This window comes from Epinephelus moara, chromosome 23, assembly GCF_006386435.1.
Source record: "Epinephelus moara isolate mb chromosome 23, YSFRI_EMoa_1.0, whole genome shotgun sequence".
NCBI classification, from domain to species: Eukaryota; Metazoa; Chordata; class Actinopteri; order Perciformes; family Serranidae; genus Epinephelus; species Epinephelus moara.
Genome location: NC_065528.1, coordinates 26,793,941 through 26,809,863, shown reverse-complemented (window position 1 = coordinate 26,809,863; position 15,923 = coordinate 26,793,941). Strand labels below are relative to the sequence as shown.

The 15,923-nt window shown below is 43.3% G+C and overlaps 1 protein-coding gene across 7 annotated transcripts in view; it reads right to left on the bottom strand.

The window, feature by feature from the left end:
* ppp1r12a (protein phosphatase 1, regulatory subunit 12A) overlaps positions 1-14,694 on the bottom strand; it is a 70,745-nt gene extending 56,051 nt beyond the window's left edge. For all 7 annotated transcript variants that reach the window (XM_050036746.1, XM_050036743.1, XM_050036747.1 and 4 more), the window contains exon 1: positions 14,365-14,694. In XM_050036746.1, the coding sequence (XP_049892703.1) occupies positions 14,365-14,601 (237 nt within the window). In that variant the 5' untranslated portion in view covers positions 14,602-14,694. The remainder of the gene's footprint in view (positions 1-14,364) is intronic.
* Positions 14,695-15,923: the final 1,229 nt, after the last annotated feature.

Genomic DNA, 15,923 nt, shown 5'->3' with positions numbered 1-15,923 from the left:
AACAAAACATATTAAACACAAACTCATAAAAACAAACTTCGCATGCTAATTTTTTGCCATTTTAGCAATCATCTGGCACTTTCAGTAAGCCGTCTCCAGCTTTACTTTTTGTGTGATGTGGGGGGGAGTGAAACTGCTGTAATTTCTGCGGTGAGATGGATAATAGCTGAAACCCTCTAGTATCTGTCAGGAAAGCCAAAACATTATCTAGGTATTATGGTGTAAGGTTTCTCAAACATTGCATGTACAAAATAGAATAAAACAGAGGCTTGTTGGCTTTCAGAATAAGTGCTTAGGGCATCCACAATAAAGCTTAATAACATAGGACTTGTTGTTTGTTGTTCCTCAAAGGGGAAAGTCCAGTTTTCTCCCATATAAAGCAACAGCACGGACAACAAAGCAGCTTCTTCCCTCTCATACTTCACTCCTCTCCCTCTCCCTATAGTACTTCTATCCGCAACCACCTAACCAGTGAGCAGCGAGGCCCTGGACTAGCATACCAGTGGAGAAATTCCCAGATAAGTAATACTCCTAGCCTTGGGGCTTCAGGCATCAGCGCTTTGGCCACTCCTCGTGGGCTACGTCATCGGCTCTGAGGCGCGCAGCCACTTCCACAAAAGGAATTCCTTCTTACCGCCTGCATGTAAGTATGAGTGCGTTATGTGTCTGCGTTTGCATGTGTGTGTTGGACAATGAGAGATGTGGTGAAACAGTAAACATGATATTGGAAATAGAACGATCCAGACGTGACTACAAAAGGTTTACATTAGGATCAGGGAATCTATACGTGTGAGGGATATTTTGGTGTGAATGTTCGTTCTGTGAAGTGTACATCTGTGTGTGTTTACGCTTGAGACAAAGAGCTCACAGCTCCTGTGCTGTTGGCAGGGTTCATGAGGCCAGAGGGTACGAGGGGGAGGGTTAGAGCGCTGCGGGGCGACCAGCTGGGTCCTTCCACTAGATGAGCTCTGTTGGGAGCTGTAACCAGACTACACACACACGCACACATGCACATGCACACGCACGCACACACACACACACACACACACGGCCTCTGCCTTCAGTGCTCTAGCTGCTGCTGCTGCTACTGAGGACGACCATATATGGCCCTGGGATTCCCATGGAAAAAGACGACCAGGATTGAGGAAGAGGGGGAGAAAAAATGCCGGCGAGATTTTGACTGTATGTTTCACTTGGGCTTTCGCTCAGCAGCCAAAACAATAGCCCCACTTGAGAGCCAAATTAGTTTCCATGTGAGGGGTCCAAAGGCGAGAGGGGGCACCAGGGGCGGGGGGAGGCAGAGAGGTCAGATAGCCACGGAGAGATGGCAGAATACAACCTCCGTTGATATTTCCATATAATAGAACCCTTATGTGGAGGCTACTATACGGAGGACAGTAGATAGCTCAGTCAGCAGTCACTGACAGTCAGTCTACTAAAGAGGCATTGAGAACGGTCCACAGTGCACCCCCCCTCCCCGCTTCACCCAGCGTACTGGCACTGTGTCACCGCTCATGCCAACAAGCTATGAGCCCAAGAGGTTAAATGGATAGTGTGGGTGCCAGGGACTGCCCTGCAGGCATTTTACCAATTTATAGCCATTACCAGCACAAATATGGATCGTCATCACAACACAAGCTGAACTGCTGGTACACATGTACATGTCACGCAAAGACAAAGACCATCTCCACAGATAGAGTAAGATGCATACAGCGTAATCTGCACTTAAAGTTTCATAAACTACTCATTTTACTCAAATGGAACAAAAAACCTGGACATGTACATTACATTTGAAAATACAGTGATTTTAAAAGCGTTTCTCAACAGTGTGATGCAATAACGTGGAAATACATATATGTACTGGGCCCAGTGCAAGTTATCCGTGTTGCCTTGTTCTATTTTCATCAAGACAAAGAAAAGTTTACTCCTACATAGTGCCCATGTCCACTTGAACGGTGGTGTGTCTGTGTCGCTCTGCAGTTACACCTCCAAAGACTAGTCGGCGGTGGAAGTTCAGTTGATTCAAAACACACATTAAACACACATTAAACATAGCTTATCAGCGACAATTTAAAACACAAGGACACAAATCAGCTTCACTATAACTCACAGCATTCACAGACAAAGTACTTGTATTGTTTATCTGTGAAATTGAAGTAAATAAAAGTTTTGTTTCCACTGAGGGAAATTGTTTCAGCTTACAGAACTAGACAGGAGGTCTGCATCGCCGCAACACATAGTTAGGGTAGACAGACAGGAAGGACTGTTTCATTAAAATCCGACAGACTAGCACCCGGTGGCCCGATGACATTATTCTGCATAATAATTAGCCATGTGCTTCTGTTTGTTTGAGACTGTGACCAACATTCAACGTTAGCAAGTGCATATCAGCTGCATAAGCATCTTAATTGTATCTCAGCTGAAGCAGAAACCAAATTGATAAGACACTGCCTATTTTGGCAGCAAGCTAACTAAGACATGCAAGTATGACATCAGTTGGAAGAAAGGATTTTAATTTGTTGAAATCAAGGGATATCTGAATATTCTTTCCCCACATTAATGTTATGCAGGGGTGTGCAAGCAGACAAAAATCCATGCTCGGTGTGAAAGGGCTTTTACTTGCTCGTCATCCATTGTGCAGCTCTACAAAAGGATAAGCCTGCAGCCCACAGAAAGACCTTCAACTAGGAGTGAGGTTTTATTCATAAACTTCAAGGCAATAATACAGTGATACACTGCAGATCTCAATTACTGACAATTTAACAAAAAAAATCCATATAATTCACCACAACACATAATATAAAAAAGGTGAGAATGTGTATTCATTTGCCTGGGTTTAAGTAAATTATTATGCAACCCAGTGCAGATAGCTGTAGGCTTGTAGGCTGTGACTGTACATGTGTCTATGTTAGGCTACTGTCAGAGGGAGTGGAAGAAGCAGGCTCACTAGTGGAGCTTCAAAGAGGAAATGAGAAAAATAAACAGCCACTTCCTGTTCCTCTCTGGCCTGAAATCTCCAACACACTGAACCCTCCTACCATCACCACCTCGGTGAGGAAAGACGAGCAGTACCCCCCTCTTCCTCCCAGAGCTGTGGGCGTGAACACGCACAGCACAGGGGCGTCCATTTTTACTGTCCATCTAAACAACCTGAATTAGACACAAAGGAGTATGTTTATCTGAGGGTTAGTCATCTAAGTTATCAATAATTGATGTCAGCTGCTTAAAACTGATGCACCAGAGATGACACAATGTGCACCAACATTGCACGCTGTCTGCTGATATACTTTGGATGGATAGTAAACATAAAACTATGATTAATCAATCAATCACTGAAAAGGATTCTTCTGCACTGGACCAGACTTTTACTCAACATGATCTGTAAAATCAGCCGGGGGTCGTGGACCTTGAGGATCGTAACTTGACTGTGTTAGCATGAGTGGTTGTAGTTCATTAATTATTCATTTAACAGTCTATTAACATCGCAGCTTGATTGGACTCAGTGACCTGACATTTACGCTCTATAAAACATGGAGATTCAATTTTATTTGAGGGTGATGTGATGACTTCTTTTCATTGTGTCTTGTTTTGTAATTATTGGTGTTATCTCTCTTACTTTCTATCCCCACTTCTACTTCAATCTGTTATCAAATTAACTGATGCACAGTTGAATTTCTCAGTTGAAAGAGTGTGATGTTAAAGAGTTCTCATGATATTTTATTTAATTATTCATCTGTTGACAATATTTAATATGGCACCAGCAGGAAACGCCAATGGCAATAAAAAAACTACTTATCTTCGAGGGCTGAATGCCATTTCTAATCATTCAAAGCTTCTATCAAAGTTTGAATGAAGCTTCGAATGTCTGTTCATTCTTCCTTAATTTCAATAAAGTGATTCACAGGATTAAATGAGTAAGCCTTTATTTCATTAATCAGCTTTCTTTAATGAATTAACATGTTTTATGGTGCTGTTTGATTGCTGCTAGACTGCCAATTAAAACAGGTGCGTGAAAGGTTGGGTACCAAACTCTGTACTTTTAAGGGTACTGACCGAATTACATTGGTACTACAGAGTACTAATTCACGTTTAATCCATCGGCGCAAAATGTCAGTACCTGGAAGCAAATCTGGGCAAGAACGCCAGGCTTAAACAAGAGGCCGAAGTGCTGCAATGCGCCCCAAAGCCAGCCGCTCTTTCGGCTTTCTAGCAAGCCAGACCAGACACAATAGTTTCGACGTGGTCTGTTTTCTTTCCTATATTATTTTAGTAATAGCCTGGAATCACTGCTAGACAAGCAGACATGCACACAAACTCAAGCAGACAGAGAGAGAGAGAGGAAATTAGCTTTGTGTGATTAGAAAAGTGACGAAAAGCAGAACTGGCTACAGTCAACAACGTCACCCCCGCAGCTTGCTCAAAAGTAAAACTTATTATATAGAAGAGAGAGTAAACTCAAAACATCAAGTCTGTTTTTATAGATCACAACTTTTGCTCCGGAAGTGGGGTACGCCTCTTTCAGGCCTTGTTCTGTTTGTACGCAATGTCTATAAGTGAGACCCTATAACCGGTACCATTTCCAATGTGAACGGTACCCAATCCTAAGTGCATGCCTCCATTTGTTTGTATGTTGTTTATGAAAGGCTAAATGGAAGATGATTACATCCATCACTTGTCAAAGCATTCGATGTTGATTTAGAATTCGAATGTCGTCGTTATGACTACTGCTTCAAACTGTTCGGCACAGCTCAATGTCAAGTGAGGGACAACTGGAATGCAGCAAAGTTTAAAAGCATTTTGGATTATCCAAAACATGAGAAAACACATCTACTAACAGCCAGAGGGTAATGCTTTTTCTAACACAGAGGCCATACTTATGTAAGTCCATTTGAATCACAAGCCAAAGTACTCCGACTATCATGGTACGGGCCCATTTACTGACACCGCTATTTATCTGCAGGAAGAGTATCACTCACATGCACTTACTCACAAGAACACTAATGGGGTAGCATCATGGCGAGCAGCAGGTTCATTCAATCTCATGGCTGCTCATGGATCAGCACTAACAAAAATCAATGCCAATCAAGAGTAAAGACAGAGCCTTATACTTAGAGAGGCCGCAATATATTAGTTCTTCCTATCAGCTGGCATTACCATATACAGACAATGTTTCAGTGCAACGCTATTTTTGCTGGTGATGTATGTCAGGTTGTGGAATAAGCCATTTTTTATTACTACTGACCAACACAGTAATCATATCATGATGTATTTTCTCACAGTAAGCTATTTGGTGACAGGTGGAAGCAACAGTGAGCATTAACTTTTCCAAACTGAGAACGCAAGGGTATCATGTTCTGTGTTTCCTGGCTTAACAATACCACAACGTCTAGATTGTGTACAATGGGCCAAATCACCATGTTCACCTCTGTCCCTCACTCCGTCAGCTGAAGATGCAGCCATTTTGAGAATAAATGGAAAGAATGTAACCTCACCCTTCCACAGACAACAAATGGACACGCGCTCTCTGCCTTAATTGTACTCGCTGCTCTGTAAGACAATGAGGAATTCACAGTCTCTGGGTCCAGGTGTTTGCAGTTCAAAAACAACCCATAAAAAACACTCAGCGTGAGACATGTGACTGCCGCCGAGCAAACAACAGCAGGACGGCTTCATGGAGACCTGGCTTAGGTGGAAGGCAGACACTATGTGCCACAGGGTGGGGAAAAAAACACACAAGCTGAAGTCATCCCACAAACATTTCACAGCAGCTCAATACTATGCATGGCTTGGAAAAGGGGGGAGCAGAGGGGAAAGCAAGTGGTGGGCACTGACCTGTTAAAGCACCTGCACCCTTTTACAGATCTGGTTTACACTGAAGTCTCAACAGGCAGTTAAGCTTGCATGTTATTTCTCATCAATCTCACAAGCCGTTCCAAGATGCAGCGATAACGCCTACAACCTCATGTATGGGTGACAAATAGTATCACATGCTGACATCATCAAAAAGCATTCAGCCGAGAGGAAGAGATAAAACATGGCACTCTGGTGCCATAGAGCCGTCGTTCAGATCTGACTGTGCGGAAAATATTTATATTGGTGAAAGAGATGTGCTCTAACACTACTGTCCCTTTATCTTAATATTTTGGTCTTCCTTATTTAATGATATGCAGCGGGAAAAAGCATGAAAAGTTTGTGATAAATACTGTATCAACAGCAGGATTAAAGAAGCATCTTTCAAGATATTACAAAGAATGTATCCACTAAAACCTGTTAGAAAGATTCAAACTGAATATAAGTGTGATTTCTGTGGACTATTGAGGAGTATTTCCCATTTATTTTTCACTGTATATACACAAGAATGTTATGGACTGATGTAGCCAACTTTCTAAAAACCACACTTAAGATGAATGTTGATATGATGTAATGCTATATTTTAGTCAAGATACAATTAAAAATAACATGCTGTATATTAGATAATGTAGACTGTCAGAAACCAAGCCGACTTTTCTACACTTTATTAATGAATTTCAACAATATAGCACCATTTCATCTCGCGTTCAATGTCCAGTGTGTAGGATTTAGGGGGATATATTTGCAGAAATTGAATATAATATAATAAGTATGTTTTCTTTAGTGTGTAATCACCTCAAAATAAGAACTGTCATGCTTTTGTTACCTTCGAATGAGCCATTAATATCTAAATAGGGAGCAGGTTCTGGACTACAAAGTCCGTCTAGTTGCATCGCCATGTTTCTACAATAGCCTAGAACAGACAAACCAAATACTTCCTCTAAATAGGGTCATCCATGTTTTTGCGTAAACCACCGTGGTTAACAGCCCCTCTTCGATGAGCAGCGTAAAAAAAAAAAAAGATCTGAAACAACTTTATTCAGCGCTTTTCCCGGTAAAAATTACCTGGGGTCTCATTTATAAAACAATACGTAGGGTCCATACTAAAAATATACCTACCAACAAAAGCCCAAAATGGCGTGCGCCATTCAACCACCAGGCTTCCACCTCACCATTTGCATCGCCAATTTTCCGTCTCCAAAATGTTTGAATGCATGGGTAAAAGTTTCTCCCATGAAGTCTGTTTTTAAAGATCCCAACTTTTGTGTGGGAAGTGGCGTATGCCTCCTGAAGGCCTTGCTTTGTGCGTACGCAATGTTTGACTCAAGTTAATTTTGTTTTGGAGAGGAAGAGACCTCTATGGATAATTTGGCTCCTGGTAAAAACTTCCTGAATGTCTACATCGTAAGTTATCAGGAGGAAACCCACTTGATTCAGTGTTTTTCTCCGCTTTAATCACTTGAGACCTTTGAACAATAAACACTTGAGGAATTCTAACTGGGGGTTCACGCCTGACACGTTTGTACCTCTGTGTATGAACTTGTGTACAATAAAGAAAGTGGGGAAAAACGATATCAAACTTGGCAGCCTTTGATTTAAAATCAACTTTTCATTTTCCTTAACTCATATACAGCAGCACTGCCATGTTATGGCCGTGCAATAATTACATCAGACTAAAATGTTAAATCCACCCTCACGTCACATCAAATGTGCTTTAAGCCAAGGTCAAGTCCACAGCCTTGCCATCAAGTCAGCACAGATCATATACGTGGCAGCAAGTTCACTCTACTGAGGAATTCTCCTTACGACCCCAGGTGAACCAGTTCCAACCTGCAGCGAAGCTCATCTGACATACTTCTGAGGGCCCTCACTGTTCCAGATCCTCCAGTGGGGATGCCTTTGGCATTTTATCCCCGCTATGCATTATCACAGCTGTTCCATTAATAGAGTGGGGATGCATAGGTTACATCCAGGCCAGAATCAACTGAGCCTGGCATGATTTTACTTTTAGAAGAAATCGATACTGCAGTCCTTTCTCTAAAAGGCTCGACAGTTCCATATTTAACTCAGTGAGACAGACGTATACACCATCTCTCACTGAGGACAAATTTGCATTAAGCCTGACGTGATAAATTCATTTGCTGTGCTGTATTGGCTGTCTATTTTCAGAGTCATATATATGTTATCATGTCACAATCTGCAAGGAAACACCGACGTGTCACAATCAGCAGATGACTTGGCATGTTGCAAATCACTGGCGCGCAAACACCACAAGGACTTCCTGCTGTTGATTATGGGGTTGGTAGGAAGGCTGAATGAAGCAGCGAGCGGGGCCAGCTTGACAAGGACAGACCTGCCAATTATACACAGGTGATATATACATGTTCTGGGGCTCCAATTCTAAAATAAACGCTCTCTGTCATCGAGCACGCCGAGGTTACAATAGCGCTACAGTGATTCATTGCAGAATGGAATTCAGCGTCGCATTGCGTGACCTTTATTTTTATGTAAGAAGTTAAATTGAGGATATCGTGTTTATCTCATATTGGTGCATCTAGTATGACTACACTGAGTCAAAACACCCAAAGCAGCTCACAGGGACATGACAAGCACTGGTGTTTGCTGTGTAAAGTTCACAGATTCTAACACCATCAGTACTGGTGAGCCGCTGCACACAAACCAGCTGCTGAATGATTTATTAAAATGGAAATGGGGTGGGGTAATTGAATAAAACATTCCTTATAACTGCCATGTTCATCTACTATTGTTTTTGCTGTTGTGTCAAGGTTTGGTTGATGTCTTCCTTGTATTCCCGATATTGCTCCAATCAGTTTGAACTAGGGATGTCGACTGGTTTACAGGTTAAGTTTGCTGCTCTTCAGTTTACTGCACTGCGCACCTAGGTAGGAGCTAAGCTGCAATTACCACCAGAAATGCCATCCTGACCCAACAGCGGTACTTACGAAACATTATGTGCACCCTCTGGTCTCCCCTCCACGCCATTCTGGTAAGTAAGCAGCTCAGTTTTGAGCCGCAAACCCCCTTTCGCATTGAGAACGATGTTAGCACTGTTAGCATCATCAGCAGCGTCAAAACGGCTAGTAGTGCTAACATAGTTAACAACAACTAAAGCTCAATGAGTCAAAGGAGCGTAGGCCCAACAGGAGAGGCTTCTTGTATTTCACATCATTTTGCTTTTTTCTTAAAAAATTAACTGGTTAGTTACCAGTTAGTTGGTCTCAGGCTATCGAAAGCAACATTAACTGTAACTGACATTCCTGGTTTGAACTCAGAAGATAGGTTACAACTCACTTCTGCAAGACCTGTATTGGTTCATGTGGTTAGTAAATTCATGATGCAGTATTTCCTCTACTGTACTCTCTAGACTTTGCTGCTGTTTGAGCTGATCATTAAAATGAATAATGGCACCACGAGGCTAAATAAGAACACAATCAAATGAAATTAAGTCTCTTGTATGCACTGAAAAGAACCAAATTATATAAGTTACTGTAGACTTCTGGCTAATGTGTCATTAGCAATGATACACAACCATAACTCATATGACAAGCTGCAATTATGTCTAGAGATTAGCCACAACAAAATACCAAAACATGACAAGCTAATAAAATTCATGGGTGGCAGCAGACTTAACTATTCGTGCTAGACAAAGAACAATAAAATCTAGACTGTCTAGATTCCAGTCCATGAATTATTAAAGGTGCATCTTAATGTATTCTGCATTATTTTAGAAATGCATGAGTGACTGACTGGCTGCTACTGTAAGATGGCCTTCAACCATAACAAAGAACCTGGAAACCTTGTGCAACCTTTTTGCAAGAATAGTGATGTGAAAGCAGACTTCTTCTAAAATGGGCCAACGTCAAATGTCTGAAACCACGACGACAGAAAGATCCTGTTACAACCACTCAAAAGACCCCATGGATGCTGATTCTGATGGTATCAAAAGGTAGATTTACTATGCTTTATATGCATTTACCAAATATCTGTAGGATTCCTAATTAAATTTACATTGCTTTGTCATCTGGGCCACAAGCTGCACACCCCTACAAACCCCACAGGCTGCTAAAAAGCTGATAACAGCACTGTGCGTTACATCTCACCCTCAAAATATGTAATCCTAGGTAGTCTTTATTTCACAGTCATCAGATCTGGGAGTTATTATGCAGGCAGCTACAGCCCTGACAGACTTTTGTGGATTAAGCTTTCCTCGATCAGTCACTAACCTGTTGTATAGGCTAGCAAAACAGGTGAGAGAAACAGCGAAGATCTGCAATGCGATGCTTTGCTTGTCTTCGCCGAGAGGCCTCTCCACATGAGATGGCGGGATTCTCTCCCTCAGGCAGAAAGACAGGAGGCTTGGGGTCTGTAAGAGGATGCCATGATGTCTTTATCAGGACAGGGACGTGTCAAAGGCATTTCTTTTTTGCTCCTCTCGCTGGCCAACTGCGGGCCTCAGGCACAGCTGAGAATCCTCGGGGTTGGGGCTGTAGTGAAATCCACAGCAATTATGTAATGTGCTAATATGACTGATGCCGCTCTGGATGAAAAGAAACACAGCCACCTCGCCATCTTCCGCCACACGCTCTATAATTGTTCCATTACTAAATTCATGAAACTGATTCTCGTTTCAAAACAGCTGAGCGCTGCCAGAGACTCTTTCTCTGCTCAGTGTGTTATGCAACTCCCACTCTGTACATGCAAATCCACCAACACAAGTGACTAGCAACCTTCCCTGAGTCGTTGTCATGGAGACAGTGCAAGATAATGTTCATGGACTTCAGGGCCATAATGAAGGTGTGTAATGTCAACAGAGCAAAGGCATTGTAATACCCGACGCTGACATGCTAAGCTGGGCTGAGTCCTGTTGCCTCAGTCGCGGGGATCAGCAAGGGCCGTGAACGCCAAAGACAAAAAGTTCAGGTGTGGGTCAGCGTGGAGATTTTCCTGTGTGAAGCGACAAAGCCCTGGTTACCTCCACACTAATTGCCTTGATGGAGCTCAGTGGGCAACAGTCAGCTGGGCCTTGGCATTGTATGGCGAGAGGCAAGCCAGAGAGGGAATGACTGGAGGGGAGGGGTTTAGGTGACAGCTGAGGAATGTCTGCTCTGCTCTCTCTTTGCCATGGTTTCCAGCGACTGTCATGTGAGGAATGCACGGGCTAGGACGACGAGACTTGGAATGCTACCCTCTGAGACGAGTTTAGCCGACGAGATCTGGAATCTCAACTTGTCTGCCGAACCCCCATGTCTCGTACATCCTCTTTACTGTCCACCTGAATCCACGCGGTCTGCGTTTGTTTGAGCCAATCTGTCTCAGTCGTTCACCTCACAAAATCTACACAAAGTCACATTCTTCGCTATCAAAGAAGAAATTCAGATGCCACAAATTATTATTGGCTAATTTGCACTAACAATGTCCATATGCGCAAAGGGGGCCTGTAACACTCTTCACCATGAATCACATCATACAGACTACATGTGAAGAGAACATGTTTACAGGTCCTTCTGCAACAGGTCATTTTTTAAGTGACAGAAGGCCAATGACTCACATGAAAGACACAACCTCTAGCCTAAATGTGAGATTATGCCAGGGCTGCACTACAAAGCAGAGCGACAGACTCTGAGTCATACCCAAACTTAGTATCATCTCCTGAAACCCAGTTAGGAGAACTTGTGGCGGTGGTATTTATAACCCTGCACCGGTCACCAGCGTCAGGAGTGATATCGTTGCACCCAGTGTGGAGTGAGCCCTCGTGTAACTACATGACACACTTCACAACAAAGCCAGAGGTCAGTCATTCAACACAACAGGGCCTTGCAGTTCATTGCAGAAAATTAAACTGTCAGAGATGTAATTTCTTTCAGATGCAAATCTTGCTTGTTTCGCAAAATCCGTCTGGAGTTTATTGGCTAAAACCAAAAAGGAGAGCATGACATAGACCTCAAGAGAGACATCATATGACTGACTGTCCATCTCGTCTTTACTTCATCTGTGGAGACCGTCATCACCTTGACCTCGCTGCAATTCTGCAGATTAGCACTTTAAACAGAAATCCCTGCATCACCTTCTTCAACTCCTTTATAAGACCCCAAAACCCCTGGATCACATGCCGGCCTACATCACACACACACATACACAGACATACACACAGCAGATTCTCGTCTCCAGAGATGGTTAGGTCTGGAGAGCGGCACTGCAAATTCTTTCCTCACTCTAGCTCATCCCTGGACATCAGCCCAAAAAAAGGCAACGTTTCCACCCAATGAGTTTGCACAGGGGGCCATGCTAATTCCAGATTTCATTATGGCAGACTCTGAGCATGAAGAACGGCTGATTTAACATCGCCATTAATAAGGGCACAGAGCAAATATCCTCACTAACAAAATCAATTCATGACCTTATGATAAAGCTAACAACATCTTAGAAAATATGCTTAAAAAACTTTCAATAGGTGAAAGAAAGTGTATAGTGCCATGTAGCAAAGTTAGATTACTTTCTAGTACAAGCTCACTGTGGGCATGAGTAATGAGGTGACATCACTGGGAATCTATGCTAGCATTAAACATTTAATGTAAGCATTATTTCATTAATTTTTATACAACGTAAGCACTTAATATCCAAACAAACAGGTGGATAAAGTGTCCTTGCTGATGCAATCAATTCAACTGTGTAAATGCCTGTTTCCACCAGCAATAACTTAAGTAGGGTATTGATTTGTTCATTATAAAGGATCTGCAGTGTCCTGTTGACCCACAGGTTAAAGGTACAAACACAAAACAGTAATGCAGGAAGTCCCACTTTAAATTTAACAACCCTAACAAATAAAACAATTCTATAGATCTTCAAAACTGAAAATAGGTCTGTTATTGATGTACAGCATCTGATAGTGTTATCACAGTATAATCCTATTACATATGTAGCAAATGTCACTAGATGCAATCACATAAACGTTTCCATCTGCAAAGGATTCAACTGATATCATCCAGGTATTGTTTGTTACACAATAAATGATAGAGAGATGAGGTCACATCTGGAGCGTGGCAGAGAATGAACAGAGTAGTAGACAATACAAGTGAATCCTTTACTAGACTGACGTATTCACAAATGACAATGAAGCTGTTTCAAACCCAAATTGCAGACGTTTAATTTAAAGCAAATCTACTGCATGTACAATGCACATCACTGAATCCACCTTGGCCACAACAACGCTCTCTTTTCTGTAACTGCACCTACGGGCTAACATAACATTTCAATCCCTTCACTGGTGTTTAAAGAGCCTTGTAAATCAGACATGTAGCCCTGCTTAGTTTAAAACGGTTCGTATGTGAGGTAAAAACCTGGCCTAAGTGACTGACGACAACCTAAACAGGCTGCCATTTGCATTATTTAGCTTTCAAAGTATAGAGGCTAGTCAACGCAGCTACCGTGGTTAGCGGGCAAATAGTTAGCTTAGCACTGCTGACAATCCGGCCAAATAGCAAAGTATTTGCCCCACATATGTTCCTGGTAAAAACCAAAGACACCAAAGTCACCAAACGTCACTTTTGGGGTCACAAAGTTACCCGCTGACGTCGCTTCTCAAGCTAGCTAACGAATGAATTAACCTTAGCTAAACCTCCAAAACAGCTAACCAGAGCTAGCTTATCCTGCTAACGTAGCGTTAGCATACATTCCGCTCGGCCAGCACAGAACTAAATTAATTCACCATTTTATCACATTTGAGCTAATACACCGCAACCGTCTGTCACCTGTGTATATATTACGTAAACATGGTGTGTAGCTGAGACCTTGAAAGGGTAACATTAGCCTGTAATCGAGTGACGTTGTAAGCAACCAACGCTAGCTAGCTTCTGCTTCCTCCAGAGAGTAGCCGCAGACGCGGTGGAGGGGTTTATCAACAACACCACTTTTACGGTTAGCCAGGTTGTAGCCATCGCTGAGGAATTCATTTTGCCCTGGATCAATGACAACATTTGGGTTGCGATCACAGCACTGACTCGATCGTAGCACCCGAAATTAGCTTTATTCAACAGTATCAATTAAGCATAAAACACTAGTGGTTGTTCGGCTTGAAGGTAGTTTACAACATATAATGACCCTACGTTACAATCTGAAGTGGAGCAGCACAGCAATTAGACTGCACCCGCTGACTGAGAATAGGGACTCAGGCTAGTTTACTGGAGCAAAAAGTAGTCCTTTTAACTTTGCTGCTTATTAAGGATTGTGGTCTAAAGACTGCACGCACAGTTAGCGCTGTTTTGAATTTAGGTATCCCATAATAAAGCTGAGACAGGGACCAGTGTGTTCATCCATAACGCTGCTCTGCGTCGAAAAGGACGACTGGGCTAGGTAGGTAAACAACGGGATGAGAATGGCTTCCATTTGACAGGTGTTCCAGGACAAGCAGTAGCTAGCAGCAAACCCATATTTGTGTCTCATGATGCTGGCAGTGCTAGTGACTGATGTGAACACACACGGCGGGCTAACACAAACCTGGTGGAGGGCGGTGAGACCGTCTACATTGGCGTAGTTGATGTCAGCGCCCCGGTCAAGCATTCGGAGCACCTCCTCGGTATCGCCGCTCGAGCAGGCGGCCAGAAACACGGCGCCATCATCGAACTTCACCTTCGTCTTCTTCTTTTTCAGAACAGGAGGCTCCTGGTCCGTTTCCGAGCCCAGCCATCGCTTTAACTGCTCATTCCTCTTCTGCTTGGCGTCCGCCATCTTCATCCCCCTCCTGTCTCGGGCTTCTTATCTTTCTCCGAGAGAGGATATACTTTATAGTGCCACTATCCCACAGCGCACTGGGGCGTGGGAAGGGAGGGCTGGTGAGGAGGGGGGAGCCGAGAGCGAGAGAGAGGGCGTCTGGATTGTTTTCCATAACCTCGCGAGATCTGGAGCGCTGGAGCTGCAGTATAACGTCATCATCAGCAGATTATGAGGGGAGAGTGAGCAGGGTAATCCCTTATAGACTGTGTACACCAAATAAGACAAGAGTACTTGAAAATATTACATAACATTCAGCGAGCTCCCAAGTATTTCCAGGGAGAGAGGCTCTGTTACAACTATTTAAACCATCTCCTCTATGCTCCATTTTGAATTGTATAGTCTTCAGTTTACTGGTATATTACTGGGTACATAATAAAAGTCATAGTTTACTTTCAGTCCAGTGGCGTCACCGAGAGGGGGACAGGGGGGCCATGGCCACTCTGACATTTTTATACCATGTGTATATTAATTTGTACTGTCCCTTCTTGAATTAATTCAACTTAAAGGACCCTGACACACCAAGCCAACCTTGGACATCTGTCGCCCTAGTCGGTGCGGTGCGTCCCACACCGTTGCTCCTTGTCAATCCCCGTCGGCTTTTATTTTGGCCAATTCAGTGTGTTGAAGTGCTCTGAAGGCAACAGCAGAGCCCCTCTGTGAATAAATCACTCTAGCCCCTTTGCACTGGCAGATTTTCCAGGAATGTTGGGCCGTTTTGCCAGCAAGCTGCGAGCGTTTAGACACACAGAGCCGGATTGGCGAGTTGATCCGAGGTGCCCAATTTTCCGCCTTGTAGGGTAGTCATATTTTCAGAACCCTTTTAGTTTGAAAAGACAGAGGCGGCCTTCCGCCAGAACCCTTTTAGTTTGAAAAGACAGAGGCGGCCTTCCGCAACGGGAGGGGCTGTTGATGACTTGGAGGAAACAGCTGATAGCAGGAATGAGCAGCTAGTAGCAAGAGGGAAACACAAACCTGACAGACACTGTAAAGATGAGCAACTGGGGAGACAAGGAATTGCGTGTCCTCCTTGTCCTCGCAAACGAAGAGGCCATTAACCGTCAGATGACGGAACGGTGAAGAACGGGCAGACTTACGAGAGAATTGCTAAAGGACTGACCAGTCGCGGCTTCCCTCCCATGTCACTGTTTACATCACACACTGAGCTACACATTTTGTTACTTTATCACGCCCCCCATTGCCCAGAAAAAGGCGCATTCTGTATAAACAAAAGTAGGTACTCCCCAATTTTGTTTTTATACTGCCAATGCTGAAAGAAGACTGAT